Source organism: Polistes fuscatus, unplaced genomic scaffold (genome assembly GCF_010416935.1).
Source record: "Polistes fuscatus isolate 324 unplaced genomic scaffold, CU_Pfus_HIC Scaffold16, whole genome shotgun sequence".
Classification (NCBI taxonomy): domain Eukaryota; kingdom Metazoa; phylum Arthropoda; class Insecta; order Hymenoptera; family Vespidae; genus Polistes; species Polistes fuscatus.
The window spans coordinates 3,810,282-3,830,693 of NW_025113064.1; the positions used below are offsets into that span (position 1 = coordinate 3,810,282).

The 20,412-nt window shown below is 32.1% G+C and overlaps 2 protein-coding genes across 11 annotated transcripts in view; one reads left to right on the top strand and one right to left on the bottom strand.

Moving 5' to 3' along the window:
- Positions 1 to 1,239: 1,239 nt before the first annotated feature.
- LOC122514768 (cytochrome b5-related protein) lies at positions 1,240 to 4,533 on the top strand. Of its 2 annotated transcripts, none has more exons than XM_043631795.1 (5): positions 1,240 to 1,569; positions 2,483 to 2,759; positions 3,309 to 3,600; positions 3,669 to 3,884; positions 4,001 to 4,533. In XM_043631795.1, the coding sequence occupies exons 1-5, from the start codon at positions 1,330 to 1,332 to the stop codon at positions 4,275 to 4,277; spliced, it is 1,302 nt and encodes a 433-aa protein (XP_043487730.1). In that variant the 5' UTR covers positions 1,240 to 1,329; the 3' UTR covers positions 4,278 to 4,533. The 2 variants fall into 2 exon arrangements, with proteins under 2 accessions (XP_043487730.1, XP_043487731.1); XM_043631796.1 differs by having other exon boundaries at positions 1,412 to 1,543.
- A 1,592-nt stretch (positions 4,534 to 6,125) lies between these two features.
- Positions 6,126 to 20,412, bottom strand: part of LOC122514769 (myosin heavy chain, muscle) — a 46,335-nt gene continuing 32,048 nt past the window's right edge. For 8 of the 9 annotated variants that reach the window (XM_043631799.1, XM_043631802.1, XM_043631801.1 and 5 more), the window contains exons 16-26: positions 17,942 to 18,151; positions 14,538 to 14,911; positions 14,167 to 14,395; positions 13,581 to 13,864; positions 12,479 to 12,557; positions 11,213 to 11,942; positions 10,527 to 10,888; positions 9,837 to 10,232; positions 9,363 to 9,707; positions 8,875 to 9,123; positions 6,126 to 6,236 (exon numbers count right to left, since the gene is read on the bottom strand). In XM_043631799.1, coding sequence (XP_043487734.1) covers positions 6,153 to 6,236; positions 8,875 to 9,123; positions 9,363 to 9,707; positions 9,837 to 10,232; positions 10,527 to 10,888; positions 11,213 to 11,942; positions 12,479 to 12,557; positions 13,581 to 13,864; positions 14,167 to 14,395; positions 14,538 to 14,911; positions 17,942 to 18,151 — 3,342 coding nt within the window. In that variant the 3' untranslated portion in view covers positions 6,126 to 6,152. Of the gene's footprint in view, positions 6,237 to 8,113; positions 8,178 to 8,874; positions 9,124 to 9,362; positions 9,708 to 9,836; positions 10,233 to 10,526; positions 10,889 to 11,212; positions 11,943 to 12,478; positions 12,558 to 13,580; positions 13,865 to 14,166; positions 14,396 to 14,537; positions 14,912 to 17,941; positions 18,152 to 20,412 lie in introns of all 9 variants that reach the window. The other variant, XM_043631804.1, reaches the window with a different exon arrangement.

Consider the following 20,412-nt stretch of genomic DNA (forward strand, 5'->3'; position numbering starts at 1 on the left):
TAAGGGTCGTCCATAAAAAACCACGCGTGAACGATGTATTCGAGTGTTGTTTTTTTACACTGCCACGGTAAACGTAATTAAAAGTTGCAAATATTATTGAAAAATAAAAAAAAATATCGAGCATCACTGGTATGCCACCAATAATTGGCATTCGTTGTAAAGTTGTAACGGGTTTTACGACTCGATTAATAAAAAAGTTGAATTATTTCCTACATTATAGAGAATCCTAGATTATCTATTTAATATTTATAATAAGATATGATAGTTCTAATCGTATCCGATTAGAAAATAAACGTATCAAATGTATGTTCGAAATAAACGAACAAAAGATATTTCTATTATTTCACACAGACACGCACACACACACACACGCACACATTTGTTTTTAAATAAAATTCGAGATAAATGTTTATAATATAAACTTTTATAATATGTAATTGCAAACAGGAAAATCATATATTACTTTTATTACGAATTTATTTACTTTAAATGAAATTAAACTTTGTTAATTAATATTATCTTTTTATTTGTGCAAATTATATATCATACTACATAATAATGATAATGTTTTATTAATTGCAGAATTTGATTCCTTATCAGAATCCAGGAGAAAAAAAATTAGGAAAGAAAAAAAAAACCTATGACATTGATATCTCATAAAAAAAATGGCCCTTAAAAAAAAGTTTTGCTCACCATTACATGCATCCAACTCTCAACGATGTTTTGTTTATTATTTAAAAGTGCATAATATTGCAAATTACGGAAATTTTATGCGTTTCCATTTTGAAACACATATTGCGCAGATTTCAATTGTGCGTCATTATAAATAATTCATTTAAGATAATTAAAGATTAAAGTGCAAGTTTGTGTATTTATCGTCGTTGCTTTTCATCTTCTTCTTCTTTTTTTTTTGTTTTTTTATCTTTTCCTTTAGCAAAGATATTAGTAATAAAAATAAATAAGAGAGATAATTTATTCTCGGTTTAAGATATGTCTTATTTATTATCACATAATTATTTCTCCGTTCTCTTGTTGACAAGTTCTTCTTATAAAAACAGTTCAGTTTATTCGATACCACGAGTAATAATCAGTGATGTTAGAATTCAGTGAACAAACGTATCTTCGATCGTATATTTGAAATTGTATTTTTTTTTTAATTCTTATTCCTTTCTTTCTTTCTTTTTCTCTTTTTAAGAGAATTAAACAATCAATTAAACAATCATAAATTAAAAAATCAATTAAACTATCTTGAATTATTATTAAACTTGAAAATACGAATTTGGCATTAATTTGTCTGCGTTAAATATTGATAAAGGAAAAAAAAAGAAAATGTCTAAACAACCGAAGTTGAAAAGTTCTATACCTGGTATGGTTTATCCATTGGCACGAGATGAAATGATGAAGACACCTTATGGATTTTTAAAAGGTAGAATTAAGCAAGACGGTGCCGAAGGACTTTGGAGAATAAGAAATGGTTTATACGATTTACAAAATTTTGCTAAATCACATCCCGGTGGTGCGGAGTGGATTAATCTTACCAAAGGTACCGATATTACTGAAGCTTTCGAGGTAAGCTTTCATTTTTTTCCTTTTTTTCTTTTTTTTTTTTTCTTTCCTTTTCAATTCGTAATTTACAAGTGAGACTGCGACTCACGTTACGTGTAAACTCGAAATGAGATTTGTCTCTTTCTCTCATATTAATATTATAACTTTAACAATATTAATTATATTAAAATATGAATAATTATTTGCAAGCCAATTTCGAGAACATAACCTCCAAATTTTATCTTCGTATAAGTTTAATTAATTACTAAAAATTGGATCAGTTTTTATTTATCTTATCAGTTATCATTATCAGTTATCATTATCTTATCAGTTTTTATTTTGCGATCTCTAATTCATAAGTTTAGGAATAGGAATAACATTTAAATTTGTGAGAATTGTAAAACAAAGAAAAAGATAAATATTTATCGGACAGTCAAAGAAGAAGCTAAAAATGTAATCATTGCGAAACTCTTTATAGGATGATATATATACATGTCTTATAATATTTTTCTTACGTTATTTATTTAATTTTTCGTATTTTATTAGTGATAAAATTCTACTGTAAATTGTAATATCATTTAGGTAAAATAAAACATGCTGTTCAATTCCATTCGATTTATGTAGCAATTGTACTCGCTTACCGACTGAGTGAACGATCATGTTTCGATTCTGTACGTGAATATTTCATTTTGTACAAATAATTGTTAAAATGAATAATATTCAAATAAATTAACGATTATAAATTATTATCAAATTAAATATCTTATTTGTTGTTTTTTTTCAATGTTTTTATAATAATTAAATCAATTTGGTACATTAATAATATAAACAAATTTCGTTTCGAACTTCATTTAACGTGCATCGCAGTTTTCTGTTTCTTTTTTTTTTTTTACGGCAGATCAATCGAGATAGAATAATAATAATTATTTATTTGTAGGCTCATCATCTCACCGATAAGGCAGAAAGAATTTTACCCAAATTTTATATTCGTGATGCAACGGTACCCAGAACAATACCATTAACCTTTGAACCTAATGGTTCTTATCGTACTTTTAAGAAACGTGCATTGGAGGCTCTCAAAAATGTTGATTTTCATCGACCCTCGTTGAATTCTAATCTCATTGCTGATACTTTCTTTACTATTACAGTTTCATTATGCTTGGCTTCTGTCTATTTTCAATCATCATGGAAATTCATCGTGACGATTCTTGCTGGTAAAACAATAAATTACGTTTTTACGTGTTTCAAGGTTGTTTCACGTTTTTTTCTCTTTTTTTCCAATTAAATTTTATTTCGTACAAATTGAAATAAGGAAAAAACTAACGTACACAGTTTTCTTTAGAAATTTGTTTATTATTATAATTATGGTATAAATTATTTACGACGGATATTCTTTTATAATTATTCTAAAGTTTTCATCGTTAAACTCGTATACGTAACGAGTATCAACGTATTACTTCATTGGAAAAAATTCTTAATATTTTGATGCATCATTTTCTTGAAACCATTGACCTGTTCTAATTGAAGTAACAATCGTACCGATTAATTTCAAATACGTGACTCATGAAATATTTCGAGACACTTTTTTCCTCATTTCAATTTGTAAAATGAGCTCCCAAAGACGTGGTCAAAAAAAAACAAAAAAAAAAACCTGAAACATCCTGTACATCAGGAATGCATAATTTAATATATACAACTTTTGTCTGTGTATGTGTAAAATTTTTGTAAAATTATTTTTATAGAATTTAAAATTATATTTTTAGGCGCATTTCTCGCATGGACTACAATCATAGGTCATAATTATTTTCATATGAGAGATAATTTTCGTATGTATTATTTTGATATTAGTTTGATGTCATCTAAAGATTGGCGAATCACGCACGCCATGAGTCATCATCTTTATCCAAACACCATTTGGGATTATGAGATTTATGTTTTTGAACCTTTACTCAATTGGTTACCGAATAAAAGCAAGAATGCGTTGAAAATATGTTTAGGATATATTTACACTCCAATAGCTTACACTTTGTCGTTCCTTTTGCAAGGAATTAAAAGGTAATTCAAATATATTTAATCATAACCTAACTTTTCTAATTGTTATCATTTGTTTTTTCTTTGTTAAGGTATTATTCGGTAATATGGGAATACAAAACTCTTGAATTCAGAGATACAGTACCATTCTTTCTTCCAATTGTTATGTCATTTTTTGCGCCAAATATATTAATCGCTATTAAAACTTGGATAATAATCATTTCGATAAGTAGCATTCTATTCAATTTTATCGGACTTAATGCTGCTCACCATCATCCGAATATATTTCACGACGGGGATATTTGTCGGTTTGTATTTATTTTTTTATTTAATTTTTATTATAAATTATTTTTCCTTTTCTTTGTTCATTTTTTTTTTGTTTAATCTTTCTTACGTTACAATTTGAGATTTATTTTAATTTCAGAAAAAATTTGGATTGGGGTCTATTCGAATTGGATGCCGTTAGAGATCGCGAAATTATCGACGATAGTTCTATATTGGTTTTAACTAATTTTGGTTCACACGGTTTACATCATCTCTTACCGACAGTCGATCATTCTTATTTAAATTTAGCCATGCCGGCATTTCTACAAACTTGTGAAGAATTTGGTATAAATACTGACAAATGGACTCAATGGGAACTTTGGAAAGGACAATTCAAACAATTGGCTCGTACTGAACCTAGAATTAATCACAGATAACATCTGTAGCATTAATTTTCTTTCAAATTTAATAAAAACATCGTTGACAATTTGACGAAAATTTCATCCAAAGTTACTGTCGGTAATTTATCGACGGATATTGACGAAATTTCGATTGGTTATTTGTAATCGTAGATTATTAGACAAATTCCCGCCAAAAAAAAAAAACAAAAAACGATCCTCCCGTTCGAAAATGTTTGTCTGTAAATACAATGGACTATGAAAACAAAAAAAAAAAATAAATAAATTCCCTTTATATATTATAGATAAAACTTATATACTAATATCAATACAATTGTCAAGGACAGAAAAGAAGAACCTTTTTATTTTTTTTTTCTTAACTTTATTTATTGCTTATTTACTTTAATAAATACATACTTCGGTCTCTCTTTATAAATTACAATTAAGTTTATAGGAGATAGGATAATCGTCCGGGATGATCGGTGCAATGAGATAATATTTTAAAACTTGATTTCTTCTTCATTTTTTTTCCTTTTCTTTTTTTTTTTGTTTTTTGTAATCAAGCATCGATCGATATAGGCGTGCGTATCTTCCATTTTGCGATTAATATCAATTATTTATTATCGCTTTATCGAGTATAATCGTTTCGTCGTTTTCGAGTGTATATATATATATATTATTATTTTTTTTTTCTTTTTAATTTATATATAATATATAATATATATTCATATTTTTATATAATTTATCATATATATATATATATAGAATTTTTAGTTTTATATTCTCGTTATCCTCGACATCCATTTTAGAAATCTTTATTGATTGTTTTTTTTTTCGTGACTTTCTCATGGGGATTTTGTTTCTTTCGTTGCTTTGGTTGGTACATTTAAGAGATATGTGTTTATTTTTTCTTTTTTTTTTGACATAGCATAAGATGCATGCGGTTGGAAGTGTTCTATGTAAATATGCACGTACGTATTTATATGTATATGTAAATATGTATTTAAGTGTAATTTAAATATAACAGAAATATCTCTCGTTGGGTCTCTTCTCGCCGCTCATTTGTTTTATGCTCGTGAAGTTCCTTTATTTTTTCTTTTTATTTTTCTTTTGTTTCCCTTTCTCTCCCACACTTTCACGCGTCATTTATCTCTCTCTCTCTCTCTCTCTCTCACTCATTCTCATACTTTCCCTTCCTCGACCCTCACAGCTCGAAGTAAGTGTAGATCTTCTTTTTTCTTTTTTTTTTATATATTTATTTCTATAATTTATTCTTCTTATATTTTGTTCTTTTTTAAAAGTGTTTCTCGAGCATGATTATATCCCAAATGATAATTTCCGATTGATTTCTTCTTTTTCTCTGCCTAACCCCCCCTCCTCCCCCTAACCCCGAGCTTGTTTTCTTCAATTCAACGGTGTCGTGTTTTCTTTTTAATCTATTTTTTTTTTTTTTGAAAATTGAATTTTATTTGAACTAACAATTATCGTTAAATTTATCTTCCAACGATGATTTGATTAGAAATATTGCGCAAGGGCATATATTGAAAATAACGATAATAGATTCTAATAGAAATCTATTATTATTATTATTATTAATGAATCAAATAAATTATTTGATTATATATTAATTTGAATAAAACGACGATGCCATTTAATTAATCATAAATAATCATAATAAATTTTTTATTATGATCTTTTTTCTTAATTTAATTAATCATAATAATAAATTTAATTAATCATGGTAAATAAATTGTTCTCACGTACTCGATCATCATTTTGTGTTTTTCTCTCTTTTCGTTGAGTTTTGCGATAAAAATTTGTATATGGACGATTTAATTGTTGTTGTTTTTGTTGTTGTTGTTGTTGTTTGTTTGTTTGTTTGTTTTCTTGGGTTAATTAATTCTTCATCGATCTTTACAAATCACCATCGGGCTGTAGGTCGAAGCGTGGTGGGAATGCGGAACCATCGAACTGGGGCTTGAACGCAGGTCGGTGTGGCTGTAAAAAAATAAAACAACAATTAATTATTATTATTATTATTATTGATATAATAATACAGATAAAAGATTATCAAGATTTTCCACTTCAAATGAATCTTCTTTTTTTTGGTTAAATCGTTGAACCCTTTTTCTTTCATTGCGGATCATACGAATCAGAATGCATTTGAAAATTTTAGGGGGCCGAGGGAGAGGGGGGGTAGGAAAAGGGTCAATTTGAAGTGAAAAATCTGTATACGCACACATATATTATCACAATGAAAATGAACAATTGAAAAACAATTGACGAATCTTGTTTCTTTTGTTTTTTCTTTTTTTTATTTATATCACAAGTCTTTCTTTGCATATTTTTGTTTGTTTGTTTGTTTGTTTTTATATTATTTTATTATTTTCATTTTATTTTTTTTCATACGAATAAAACTATTTCTAAGGAAAGGGATATTTCATGGCTAAGGTGACCATTTGGTTTTCTTTTTTCTTTTGTTTTTTTGTTTGTTTGTTTGCAGCTTTTATACGAGGATTTATTTTTGTTTTTTCTTATACACAAAAGATTCTTTCACGTTAACTTTTTCTTTTTTTCCTTTACATTGTTCAATAATAAATTATCTTTCGTATGGGTTCAGATAAAACAATTATAATGTTCACAATATAGTATAAATAATGTTCTTTTATAGAACTTTTAATTTTGATGTTTGAACATTGTATTGCGAATTAGATATGTATCTTCTTTATTTATGTACAATATATTTATTTTCATATTTTTGTTTTTTATTATTTCTTTAAGTTTACTTAATTATATTTAACAAATTAATCAGGAGTAATGATCAAAAACCAATACTGTACTTGTAAAAATAATATTTTTTACGGTCACCTCAGTTATGGCACGTTTTTTTGTGCAGTTGAGTTATATCACCTTTCCAACTTCATTACAATTAATTAATTAATTAATTATAATTAATGCTATAGCTATGAGAGACAGACCACTCAACGAAGACACAGAAAGAATAAAAAAAAAACAAAAAAGAAGAAGATAATTCAATTCAAATTCAATTCAAATCTTATATCACAAAGGAGGATGGTCCTAATCTCCTTTTTCCATAATACATCAATATAACAACTATGTATTATTTAACAATTATTATTATTATTATTATTATTATTACTATTATTATTATTATTATTATTATTATTATTATTATTATTATTATTATGTGTTACTAAGACTATGAACACGGACATATTGGAAAAGAAAAACTTGGAAAAATCATGAACATAACCTCAAATGTTTTTGTTTGTTTGTTTCTGTTTTAGCATCGTTTCTAATTAAAAAAAAAAAAAAAAAACGAAAAATGAAAAAATTCTTTCCTCTTTTTTATTCTACACCTTCAAAAAACATTTATGACATTATTATTATTATTATTATTATTATTATTATAATGTCATGAAAAAAACCAAAAAATAAGATGAGTCAGGAAGGATGAATTAATAACGAAGTTAATAACGAAGAAATCTAATAGCTATTTGCCGATAGTGAATGTTATATCTCTAGAACAACAAGAGAATTACGATTGGGAACATCACAACGAAAAATGATGATGTTTGTTGGGGGGGTGAGGGTACGGGGGTGGAGGGGTCTAGTAAAAATTCGTACTTTTTTGGATATTAAATTCTAGTTTTGGTCTAGTTGTGCGTTTAATGTTTGACGTATAAAATCAAAGAAGAAAAAAAAAAGAAAAAAAAAGAAAAAGAAAAAGAAGAAAAAGAAAATAAACATTTATAAACGTTTAAATCTCGTTGTATTCTTTTCTCCCATTATTTGTTTATTGGTGAGAAAAAAAAAAAGTGATCTTTTTCCATCTTGTTCACAACTGGACTTACATGGACCAGCAACGCAGTGTTTTTACTCCATCGCGGAAGGCGCCTTGCGGGCCTTCTGTTGCGGCTATACAGGGACACAGAATTAAAGATATATATTTTTCGTTTCTATCAGATAATGATCGTTTTAAGAGTTTTAAAACATTTTGTAGAATGAGGGGGGAAACCTAAGAACAACCGACGGTAAAAGGGCGGCGGGGGGGGCGGGGCTGGGTGTTTCTATGACGGTCATACTCAACCTGCGGCAAAATGCGGGACGCTGCAAGTGGCCCAACAAATAATCATCAAATGCAGCAGCCTCCTCCTCCTCCTCCTCCTCCTCCTGGTACGTTTTAATATTTAACGGATTTTTCATATTGTTATTTATTTTCTTCATCATTATGATGATGATCATCATCATCATTTGTAATCGTTAGAATCCATTTGTCGGCCACTTGTCATTACGCCCAAACAATTTCCCCGCTTTAAAATACGCCTATTGTTCTCCGCGAAGTAAAAAGGTTGAGTACCCCTGGTCTATGGATAAGAGAAGGGGAAGGGAGTGGGGATTATTCTTTTCTTTCTTTCTTTCTTTGTTCGTTCGTTTATTTCGGATTCTTTTTGTTTTTTTTTTGATTTGCCAATCTAAAAGATCTCACGAGAAATGCAGTCGCGTGTTTTTCGGTATCGTGAAGTTCGGTCGGGGGAAATAGGGAAAATTGAATTATAGGAAATTAGGAAGAAATGAAAAAATAAAAAAAAAAAACGATTTAAATTGCGCTTACCGCTGGGCTCAATCCGCGTGCAGCACTTCCACCGCGACCTTTAGTGCGGAATTTGGTGATAGCTTGTTCAGCCAAGTCGGCTCTCTCTTCGGCTTCCTCGAGCTCTTGCTGAGCCTTGCGGAACTTGGCAAGATTCAATGCGGCAATTTCTTCGGCCTCCTCGATCTGCCTCTTGTACGTCTTGATCTTCTGCTGAAGCTTGTCAACTAGGTCTTGCATGCGTTCGTGATTCTTACGATCCTCGTCGGCCTAAACGAAACGAAAAACAAAAGAAAAAAACCCCATAAAGTACTTTTGTTAACCAACAACGACAAATCACATTACGAATTCATCGGATTAATTATCGTATACAGCTTATAATATACAGGATGCCTCGAAAAGTTTGCCGATCAAATTGATATCGCGTAGAAAATCTATGAATTTATATACGAAATCTCTTTTTTCATCCATTTGATTTTGCGCAAATTGATAAAACTAATAAAACATACCTGGAAGCTAAGTTCCTTGATGCGTCGTTCGGATTTGCGAAGGTTCTTTTGAGCATCAGCGTGTCTCCTTTGTTCGCCATCAAGTTCGTTCTCCAATTCGCGTACGCGTTGTTCCAATTTCTGTATGGCCTTCTTGCCACCCTTCAATGCGTTAGCTTCAGCCTCGTCAAGACGAACTTGGAGTTCCTTGATTTGCGTCTCCAAAGCCTTGCGAAGTTTCTCTTGGGTTTGAGCGTGATCTTGTTCGGCTCTAAGTTCGTCAGCCAATCGGGCGGCATCTACCATTGCCTTCTTCGCTTTTTCTTCGGAGTTCTTGGCTTCGTTCAGAAGTTCGTCAAGATCAGACTAAAGAAAACAAAAACAAAATAATAGAACAATTGAAACGATGAAATTGTCTTCTTCTTCTTTTTCTTCTTCTCAGCGGTTCAAATTGTTCGAATTGTTCGAATGAACAATTATTGTTTCGATACTTACATGGAGGGTCTGCAATTCAGCTTCGAGTTTCCTCTTGGCAGCTGAGATGGATGCGTTCTGAGCGCTGAGGTCGTTCAATTGTTCGTGACAATCGGCCAATTCTTGTTCAGCTTGTCTACGGCCGCGATCGGCTTGTTCCAATAGCGTACGGCTTTCTTCGAGTTCATTTTGTAATGCATTAGCACGACGTTCAGAAATACCAAGTAATTCTCTAGCTTCGTCGCGTGCACGTTGTTCCTCCTCCAAAGCGGTTTGTACGTCCTTCAATTGTTGCTGATATCTCTTGATATTCTTCTGAGCCTCGGCGTTAGCTTTGTTCGCATGATCCAATGCTATTTCTAATTCGTTAATGTCAGCTTCCAATTTCTTCTTCATGCGAAGTGCCTCGGCTTTGCCCTGGAAGTTAACGACACATTTTTTTTATTTATTTCAGGAATTGTAAATCGCGCGTCCTTGTTTTAGAATTCAATTTCATTTGGCTAATTGAAAAGAAAGCTGAATTTACGCTTGGAAGTTTGTTTGATTATTTGAAATAATAGATCAATTTTGTCATACAATTGAATCGAACAGATATTTTTAGTAAATTGTATTTGAATTTTATCAATGAAAAGGTTCTAATGATTTAACATAAATATCTTCTATCTTCAATTAGGTTCTTTTTCTTTTCATTTCTATTCCCAATTTACATACCTTAGCTTCTGCTTCGAGGGAAGCCTGCATGGAATCAAGAGCTCGTTGATGATTCTTCCTCGTGTTCTCAAATTCTTCCTCCTTTTCTTGAATGCGACGATCAATCTCTTGTCTAACTTGGCTCAATTCCAATTGGCTTCTGAGCACCTTGTTTTCTTCTTGTTCCAATGCCGCCTCAGCTTCCTCCAATGCTGCTTGCAATTCATCCTTCTCAGCTTCCAAACGTTTCCTGGCCTTTTCGATTTCGTGAATGTTACGTCCACCTTCGCCTATTTGATCCAAAAGATCTTTCACCTCATCGGCAAGGTTCTTGTTCTCGCGACGTACAGCTTCCAATTGTTCTTGGCTCTCCTCGTAAGCACCTGAAAATATATAATATTTATTTATTGGGACACGTAAAGTGGAATTTTGTATTAACCCTTTTAACGGACCAATGCCGCCATATGCGAGCGGCAAGAACCGATTTATTATTTTGATTGGTGCGATTGTTGTTATATGTACTAGTAATGAGTTATGCGTTGATTGAAAATAGATACTTGATTGAAAAATGTTTAGTATGTAGGGTCCACAGTTTCATTTGGTATGAAAAATAGCTCGTACTTGATGTTCCGTAAATTTGAAATAATTCCGGACAGTTGAGGGTGGTTAAAATACAAAGTAGAAGTAGAAGAATAATAATAATTTACCTCTGAGCCTGAAGAGTTCGGTACTGTAATTGCGGCATTCCTTTTGACTGGCATCCAATTCGGCAGCCAGATCGTCAACTTTGAGTTTCCATTCTCCAATGATCTTGTCGAACGCTTTTTGTTTCTTTTCAGCGGCATTGGCAATGGCAGTAGCGCGGTCAACTTCGATCTGAAGATCCTCGACTTCGGTCGACAGCCTCTGTTTCGTTTTTTCGAGCGCGATGACCTTTTGATTCAACGACTCGATAGTTTCTTCAGCTTCGGCAAGACGCGCTTGTAATTTTCGTTTGGCTTCCTCGAGTTCTTCGGCTCTGGCGACACCTTCGGATTCGTATTTCGTACGCCACAATTGTGCCTCGGCATTGGCCTTGCTCAATTGTCTTTGAAGATCAGCCTTGCCTTCGGCCTCTTCCTCAACTTGTTCGCGAATGTTGTCCAAGTCGTGTTCCAAGTTACGGAATTTGCCGAGAAGCGTGGCACGTTCTCGCGATTCCTCATCGGCAAGTCTCTTCGTATCTTCCAATTGTGTCGTCAACGAGATCTTGATCTTCGACAATTGGCTAACCTGAGATTCGGCTTCCTCCAATTGTCGCAACAAGTCGCTGTTCTCGATCGACAATTTCTTCTTAGCCGCGTCGAAGTCGTTCAATGTACGATTGACTTCTTCCAATTTACCAGAGGTCTCGTTCAATTGGTGTTGCAATTGTTTCACGATCTTTTCTTGGGCAGCCTGTTCAAATGTTTACGTTATCTATCGTTCAATTAATTTCTTATTTCAAAATTGTTAACCCTTAGCGTGTGTACTATTTCACATTAAAACGCGTACGGTGTCAATTTGATCCCAGATAATATTTCTCGACAATTGTGTACTTTCAAACTAAAAACTAATATCTTTAAACCCGTTCGGTCAGATTTTCAAAATGAAATAAATGAATAATCGTCGGAATGAACGTACAAAGAAATATTTAGGATTTAGCTGACCCCTCTAACGCACACTAAGGGTTTATTATACTAACGTCATTATAATAAGCAAAAAGCAAGCAATGTTAATGCGTAAACAAGCATAATGCATCCGAGGTTCTCTCAAATGAAACTCACTCAAACGATTTCAATCATCCTATATGGTGTACCACCATATCATCCCCTTCCATATTTTCCGTCCTCCTTGTAAGCAGCTGCTCGGCAAAGCTGTTATTTTTTGCGTTAATGCGCATTCATTTATGCGCTAGGAAATATTATTTCGGGATCACAAATAGGGCACCTTACCTTTTCGTTACTCAAGTGATCAACTGTGGCACGAAGGTCGTTCAACTCGCTGAAGTATTGTACCTTTTCTTTTTCGGTCCTATTTTCATTATGGAAAAAGAATTTAGAACGAAGAAAAACAATAAGAGGATTTAGTTAACATCGTGAAGAAAAAATAAAACGTATTATAGACAAATTGGAAAATATTGTGACGAAAAAGTCAACCGTTGGATCGACTGGACACTCTCATTGTGACTCGAACTAAGGGGTTTGCTTTTTTTTTCCTTTTTTTTTAAGGGCCACTGTTTTAAATATTTGATCTGTCCAGTTAATTCTTCGATTAACTTACTCGGGAATACCTAATTCTGTTTGTGATAATTGTAAGGATTATAAACGTTCGTTCGTCGTGCATCGTAGACAATTATTCGAGGGAAACAATTTCTGAAAAATAACGTAAGAGGACAAACGAAAAGAAAGAAAAAAACATAAGAAGAAAACTGTTCACGGTTATTAGCACAGACATATATCTCGTTGCGATTTTGTTTTATTTGGTTTTTTTCTTTTCTTTCTTTCTAAATGTACCTTCTCCCTAGAAACTTGATCCGTCGAGGCGCGAGAATTATTCAGCTCGGCGTGGATGTCATGGCGGCCCTTTTCGGCCCTATCAAAAACTTTAAGTTACTACTAACGTTGACAATAAATCGTTCGTAATGAAACATAAATGATTTCTAATAGAATTCCTAAATTCGTTGTCATATTGCATTGTCAAATAATTGAAAAATAACTTCACGGAGAACGTTTAAGAAAAATTCATCTTATCCGTATACTATTTGTGATAAAACAGTGTTCAAAAAATAAATATCAAATAAATAATTACGAAATATATAAAAACTTCATTAACGATGGGAAACAATAATTTAAATCTGAATTAAAGCACAGAAATTAAAAATTCAAATGCGAACGAATTTCCTAAATTTTATTGGATAACGCGTTGTTGTATGAGGGTTCGAATTGTAGGGAAAAAAAAAAGAGAAAAAAAAAAATTAATAGCAAAAAAAAAAAATCGTATTAATTTATCTGAAATAGTTGTTAAATCATGGCATCAGTGTATCATCATTCTTACCTAGCCTTCAACTTGTTAAGCGTATCAATTTGTTCTCCCATTTCGGCAACGGCATCGTTGTGCTTTTTACGCAAGCTGGCGAGTGAAGCTTCATGTTGGATGTTAGCTTCTTCAAGGTCTCTCCTCAATTTGCTAAGTTCGGCTTCTCTCTTCTTGTTCAATTCGATTTGTGCGGAGGTGGCGCCACCAGCTTCCTCGAGACGTTCGCCAAGTTCTTCCAATTCTCGTGCAAGGTCGCTGCGTTGTTTTTCTGCTTTGCCACGTGCTCCGCGTTCCGCTTCGATCTGTTTTTCACAATTATAAGAACGAAATTTATCTTCATTCAGTTTTCTATACACGAATGATCGTTTTTATTTACGTAGGATTCGTGCAAAAATAATTAAACCGCGGAATTGACTGGACCGGAATACGAAACTCGAGATTTTTGTTTTGTTTTTTTTTTTTCTTTTAGGTTAACTTTTTTATCCATTGAGTTATTCAGAATCTTAGGTTAATTTACCTCACGAATCATATTATTCGGCATGGAAGTATCGTTATATTAATAAATTGTTCATTTTCTTTTGTTTTGTTTCAAATTGATTTTTACCTCTTCCTCGAGTTCTTCGATTCTAGCTTGGAGTTCCTTGATCTGTTTCTGAAGTTTTCCTACTAACGATTGTTCATCTTCTAATTTGGCAGCCAGCGATGAGAGTTCCTTGTCTTTGCGTTGAATCGTTTGTTCCAGTTCCTTCTTGTTCCTTTCCAAATCGGCTACGGCTTCTTGCGTCAATTTCAAATCACCTTCTACCTTCCTCTTTGCCTTTTCAACGTCAGCGCTAAACGAATTAACAAAAAAATCAATTAACGAAAGGTAAAAGCTCGTTCGTGTAATTAAAGAAACAAAAAACAAAACGAAATAATCGAATTAATCTGAAATGGGGGGGTAGGGGGGGGTAAGGAGGGTAACAAATCCCTTACCGAGATTTCTTTTCACGTTCCAAAGAATCCTCAAGCTCGTCTAAAGTTTGTTCGAGCTTGATCTTAACTTTGTTCAGGTGATTGACCTTGTCTTCGGCAGCTTGAAGTTCCTCAGCCGTTTTCTGATTGATCTCACCCTGGTTCTTCTTCTCCTTGTTCAATTTGTTGATTAATTCGTCTTGATGAGCAATCTCGTCGTTCAAATTACGAATTTGATGATCTTTCGTAGCTTTGTCCTGTTCGGATTTTTGAAGATTCAATTCGAGATCTTCGATGTCTTTCTTCAAACCAGCAACCTCTTGCTCGAGTTTCTTCTTATTTTGGAATAGATTGTTCCTTGCGTCTTCCTCTTCCTTGAACCTGTCGTTGAGATCCTATGAAATAATAAACAAATCCAATTAGAACATGACAGATATTTGAATTATTTCAAATACACATCAGAAAAATCATTTATCGTTCGATTCAACTCTATTTCCGATCTTTCTTTCGAATCCTCGATCACTAATTTACAGTACAAATGAAAATTGTATGTAAATTGTCATCGTGTCACTAAAAATATTTTCTGTTTCGTAATTTTTCCCCCAAAAAAAAACAAAAAAAAATAAAAACTGTCACTCGACTGTATTCATCCATGAATAAAGATGAATATAAACGATACGAATATTCGCGTAAAGTTATTATAAATTGTCTCGAAGGAAAATCAACAAAAGAAAGAAAGAAAAAAAAAATAAACAAATCGTAAAACACGTGGAGAAAAATATTTGTAATAAAACACGTGAATTTCATATAACTCGTAAATAAATCGAATTATAGGAATGAGTCTACTGTATTAATTATACAAAAGTTTACTGCGTTCACCCTAATGCTAGGATTACGTCAAGATTGGCCTTAAAGAATGCTAATTATTTCATTTGATTCATCATCATGATCATAATAATCGGTGAGCCAGGTACCACTATGCCTCGTGACACATGATGAGTTACCTAAAGTTATGTAACGGGGTTAGAATTAATCGGCAGGAGACAGAAATTCTAGAGTGAGAGAGAGAGAAAGAAGAAGAAGTTGAAGAAGAAGAAGAAGAAGAAGTAGATTTATTTTGGCATGATCTGACCATCATCTATCGTCGTACATCATACCACAGCTTAGTACGAAGCGATGATTTCGTAGTTTCGATGTAGGATGATGCCAAGTGGAGTTTTCGGTTTGGACAAGGAAAGAAAAAAATCTTCATAACCGGTGTGAGAAAGAAGAAGAAGAAGAAGATGATATGAAAGGGGATCAACGATGATGACGAGGATAACGATGATGAAGATGACTTGGTAAATGACGCATACATTTACACACCTAACCCGAAAGTATAAATACCCTACACCTGTTATCCTCCTCCTCCTTCGTTTTCTCGTCTCTTCCAGCACGTAACTGCCACGCCCTCTTTTAATAACCTGGAATCTGGGATCGTTGGGTCTAAATTTGGAACGGGAGGAAGTCAGAAGGCAAAATAGAGTGAGAGGGGGGCTGGAGGAGGAAGAGGGAGGGAGAGAAAATTCTGCCCTCCCCCCTCCTCTTCTTCCTTTACCTCTTCCTCCTACTTCTTCTTCCTATATTTCTCGCATTTCTCCCTCTTTCTCCCGTTTTCCTTCCTCCTGCCCGTAAATGGAGTCACTTATATTTTCAGCATCGAAACATCACTGAACTCTCCCATCTTTCTCACTCTCAATCTCACTAATTCCATTAAGAAAATGTTGATTTTACTACTAATACTATTACTATACTTTGATTATCGGTTAATCGTCGGTTCGATAATAATTCATCGAATTCGTTTAATTCTACTTAAGAATTGAGGTTATGTAACAATCATATGACGATTAATTATAATCGAGATCGATTCTGAAGATCGTTGATAAATATTATTATTATACTTTGATTATCGATTAATCGTCCTTTCGATAATAATTAATCGAATTCGTTTAATTCTACTTAAGAATTGAGGTTATGTAACAATCTTATTGATGATTAATAATAATTAATCGAGATCGATTCTTAAGATCGTTGATAAATGTCGAGGTTTGAAAAGAAAGAATTTAACTGTGAGAAAAGTACGAGGGAGATTTCCAAAGCGAATTTCGAGAGAAAAATCGAAAATGTCTTTGGTAAAAATAGATTTAGTGCGGAATGCTGCTGGAGTGGGCTGCGCGATCATAAAATTGTCTTTTAGTTTTTTTTTTTTATTTCTCTCTCTGCATTCATTTTAGAAGCTAACCGTGTTCCTGGAAGGAAGTCATCTATTTTTCTCCAAACAAATTATTGCACAATTTTTTTCCGTCTCTCTTAATCTCTTTTCCCCCCTCCCTCGTATTTCTTTTCCTATTTTTCTTTTTCTTTTTGTCTTTTTTTCTTTCCTTCCTTCTTCCTCTTTCTTCTCTTATTTAAAAAAAGAAATCGAGATTAATATTACGATAGGAGCAAGGCACGTGTGTCCGGATTATAAATCGTGAGAGAATAATTTTAGAATGCGCATATAAATGCGACCGAATATGAGTCGATGTAATCGGATGACTCGGATCGTCAAAAGAAAAATGGCTCTGCTTTCTGTGCTAACTGAAAAAGCAAGCGGAGGATGTGTCTGACTAATGCCATACCTACTCTACTTATTACCACTACTACACCATTACCACCACCACCACCACCACCCACCAACACCTACTTGATCATCCAAATCATCACGCTCGGCACAATCTTTGGCTTCTCACTTGCGTGTCAAATTTGATCTTCCCCAGTTTTGAAGTTTTTACATTTAAATGATTACTTGATCTCTTCTTCAAAGATCTTTATTAAACTAATCTGACTAATGCCTTGGCTCTTCTACCCTTTTCATTCCTATTTTCTACAAATTTATAAATTAATCAACAGCTGCATTTTTATTTTTAATTACATTTGCTTTTTATTTAATGTAAAAAAAATATGCCAGACTAATGGTCGAGTTATTCTACTCGTTTACTCCTACAGCTGCTACGGGCAACGTTTATACGAATTTCAAAATTTATCAACAGCTGAATATTCTCTCATTTAAATTAATATTTGTTTGTAATATAAAAATCTGTCTGACTAATGCCTTGGCTCTTCTACTAGTTTTATTCCTATAGGTTATCAGGAACGTTTCTACAAAATTCCAAAATTTATCAACACCCGAAATATCATTTAAATGAATATTTTTGATGTTTAATGTAAAAATGTGTCCGATTAATGGTTGGGTTCTTCTACTCGTTAATTCCTACAGCTAATCGGGAAGACTTCAACAAATTTCTAAATTAATCGATCGTTCAAATTCGATTCAGAAAGATCGGTAATTTTCACAAATGAATAATTAAAATGTATTTAAAAAAAATATTAGAGAAAAAACTTACTTGAAGTTGAGATTCGATGTCAGCCTTCTGGGCAGCCAATTTCAATGATTTTTCCATGTACTCCGAAAGCGAGCCCTTTTCGCCGTCCAATTGCTTTTGCAATGCGTTCCTTTCGGCGAGTATTTTGGCATTTTGTTCCTCGAGTTCCTTGCGAAGTTTTTCTTCCTTTTCGAATGCTTCTTGGGCTTTTTTGGCTTTTTCCTCGAGCGCCTGTAATTGCAATTCACCGTCTAATCGTTCGCCGTTAATCAAGGTTTTCGTATTTTCCATTAGCACAGTGTCGCCCATTTTGATTAATTAAACACACGGAATGGGGAACAATTGAAATAAAAAATAAACGAAATGAAGAAGAAAATATGAATTAATCGATCGTAAAATATCGTTGAGAAAAGGACAAATCTTTTCTTATTAATCGAAATATACGTGTGTAGATTCACGTATATGCATATGCGTGTATGTGTGTGTGTGTGCGTACGCGTTCGTTTTCGTTTTATATATCTGTAAGATATTAAATTTCTTCTATTTCGAAAAGGTCGGAACGAGTTCGCGTTTCCAACTGGATTCTCGTTTACCCGATGCTCAACTTTTCTACCCAAAATCCTCCTCGTATCCAATTGGCTTGGTTCGCGTTCCACCCGTTCCTCCCCCCACCACCACTCCAGCGGTGTATCTTCGTATAAAAATATTTAGAACGGTTCTCCTCTTCGATGATGGGAATGGTAGTAGGGATAGGGTAGCAAAAAGAGACCAAAAGAGAGTGAGAGAGAGAGACCAACTCTCAGAGAAACCAAATCGACAAATTTAGAAACGACCACGTTCCCCGGAAGGGCCAGCAATGTCTTCCAGAATCAAATCTCTCTCTATCTTTCTCTTTTTCATCTCATTTTAGCTTCCAGCAGGTCAATAATTGCAGATCTACTTTCTCATCTACATTCTACAGATTTTTTTTTCTAATTAATTAAATATTGTTTATTCTTTTTTCTCTCGAATGATTTTGTTGTAAATTAAAATAAATGATATTACTATAATATTATGTAACCGAGCAAGGAAATTATTTTGTTTATTATTTAATTATATCATTTGAATGATCATTAGTTTGTATTAACTGACCGTAATCAAAAAATGTTTCATTAATTTAATATTAATTTCAATATTTCATATTACCATGTTCCAAATTTTCATATATTATTTGAATTATATAATTTAGATGATCATCAGTTTCTATTAAATGATTATAACCTAAAATTTTTTAATTAATTTAATACTTATTTAAATATTTTGGAAAGCAGATTGAAGATTTGTTCTATTAATTAATGAAATAATTGAAACGATTGTCAGTAACATTGCTATTACCGATCATAACCTAAAATTCTTTTTTGAATAATTTAGATTAATCGAAATATCTTTGATAACGGATTCTAAATTTCTTCTATTATTAAATTAAATCATTTAGATGATCGTCAATCATCTTATAACCGATTGTTAACTAATTATAAAAATTTATATAATAAATGAATATTAATTTAAATATCTTATATATCACGCTAATTTCAGATCTCTTGTATTACACAATGAAATAATTGAAACGATCGTCAGTAACATTGCTATTACCGATCATAACCTAAAATTCTTTTTTGAATAATTTATATTAATCGAAATATCTTTGATAACGGATTCTAAATTTCTTCTATTATTAAATTAAATCATTTAGATGATCGTCAATCATCTTAACCGATTGTTAACTAATTATAAAAATTTATATAATAAATGAATATTAATTTAAATATCTTATATATCACGCCAACTTCAGATCTCTTGTATTACACAATGAAATAATTGAAACGATCGTCAGTAACATTGCTGTTACCGATCATAACCTAAAATTCTTTTTTGAATAATTTAGATTAATCGAAATATCTTTGATAACGGATTCTAAATTTCTTCTATTATTAAATTAAATCATTTAGATGATCGTCAATCATCTTATAACCGATTGTGTTAACTAATTATAAAAATTTATATAATAAATGAATATTAATTTAAATATCTTATATATCACGCCAATTTCAGATCTCTTGTATTACACAATGAAATAATTGAAACGATCGTCAGTAACATTGCTATTACCGATCATAACCTAAAATTCTTTTTTGAATAATTTATATTAATCGAAATATCTTTGATAACGGATTCTCTAAATTTCTTCTATTATTAAATTAAATCATTTAGATGATCGTCAATCATCTTATAACCGATTGTTAACTAATTATAAAAATTTATATAATAAATGAATATTAATTTAAATATCTTATATATCACGCCAACTTCATCAGATCTCTTGTATTACTCAATCAAATAATTCAAATGACGATTACTTTTTATTAACTGATCATAATTAAAAAAAAAGAAAATCATTGAAATAAATAAATAATTAATTAAATGATCATATGTATGTGAAAAATAGAACAAAG

Bases quoted from the DNA above. Each gene is read 5' to 3' on its own strand.
- LOC122514768 (XM_043631795.1), top strand. From the start codon at position 1,330: ATGTCTAAACAACCGAAGTTGAAAAGTTCTATACCTGGTATGGTTTAT. The intron at 1,570-2,482 runs GTAAGCTTTCAT...ATTTATTTGTAG, and splicing joins ATATTACTGAAGCTTTCGAG to GCTCATCATCTCACCGATAA. The intron at 3,885-4,000 runs GTTTGTATTTAT...TTTTAATTTCAG, and splicing joins CACGACGGGGATATTTGTCG to AAAAAATTTGGATTGGGGTC.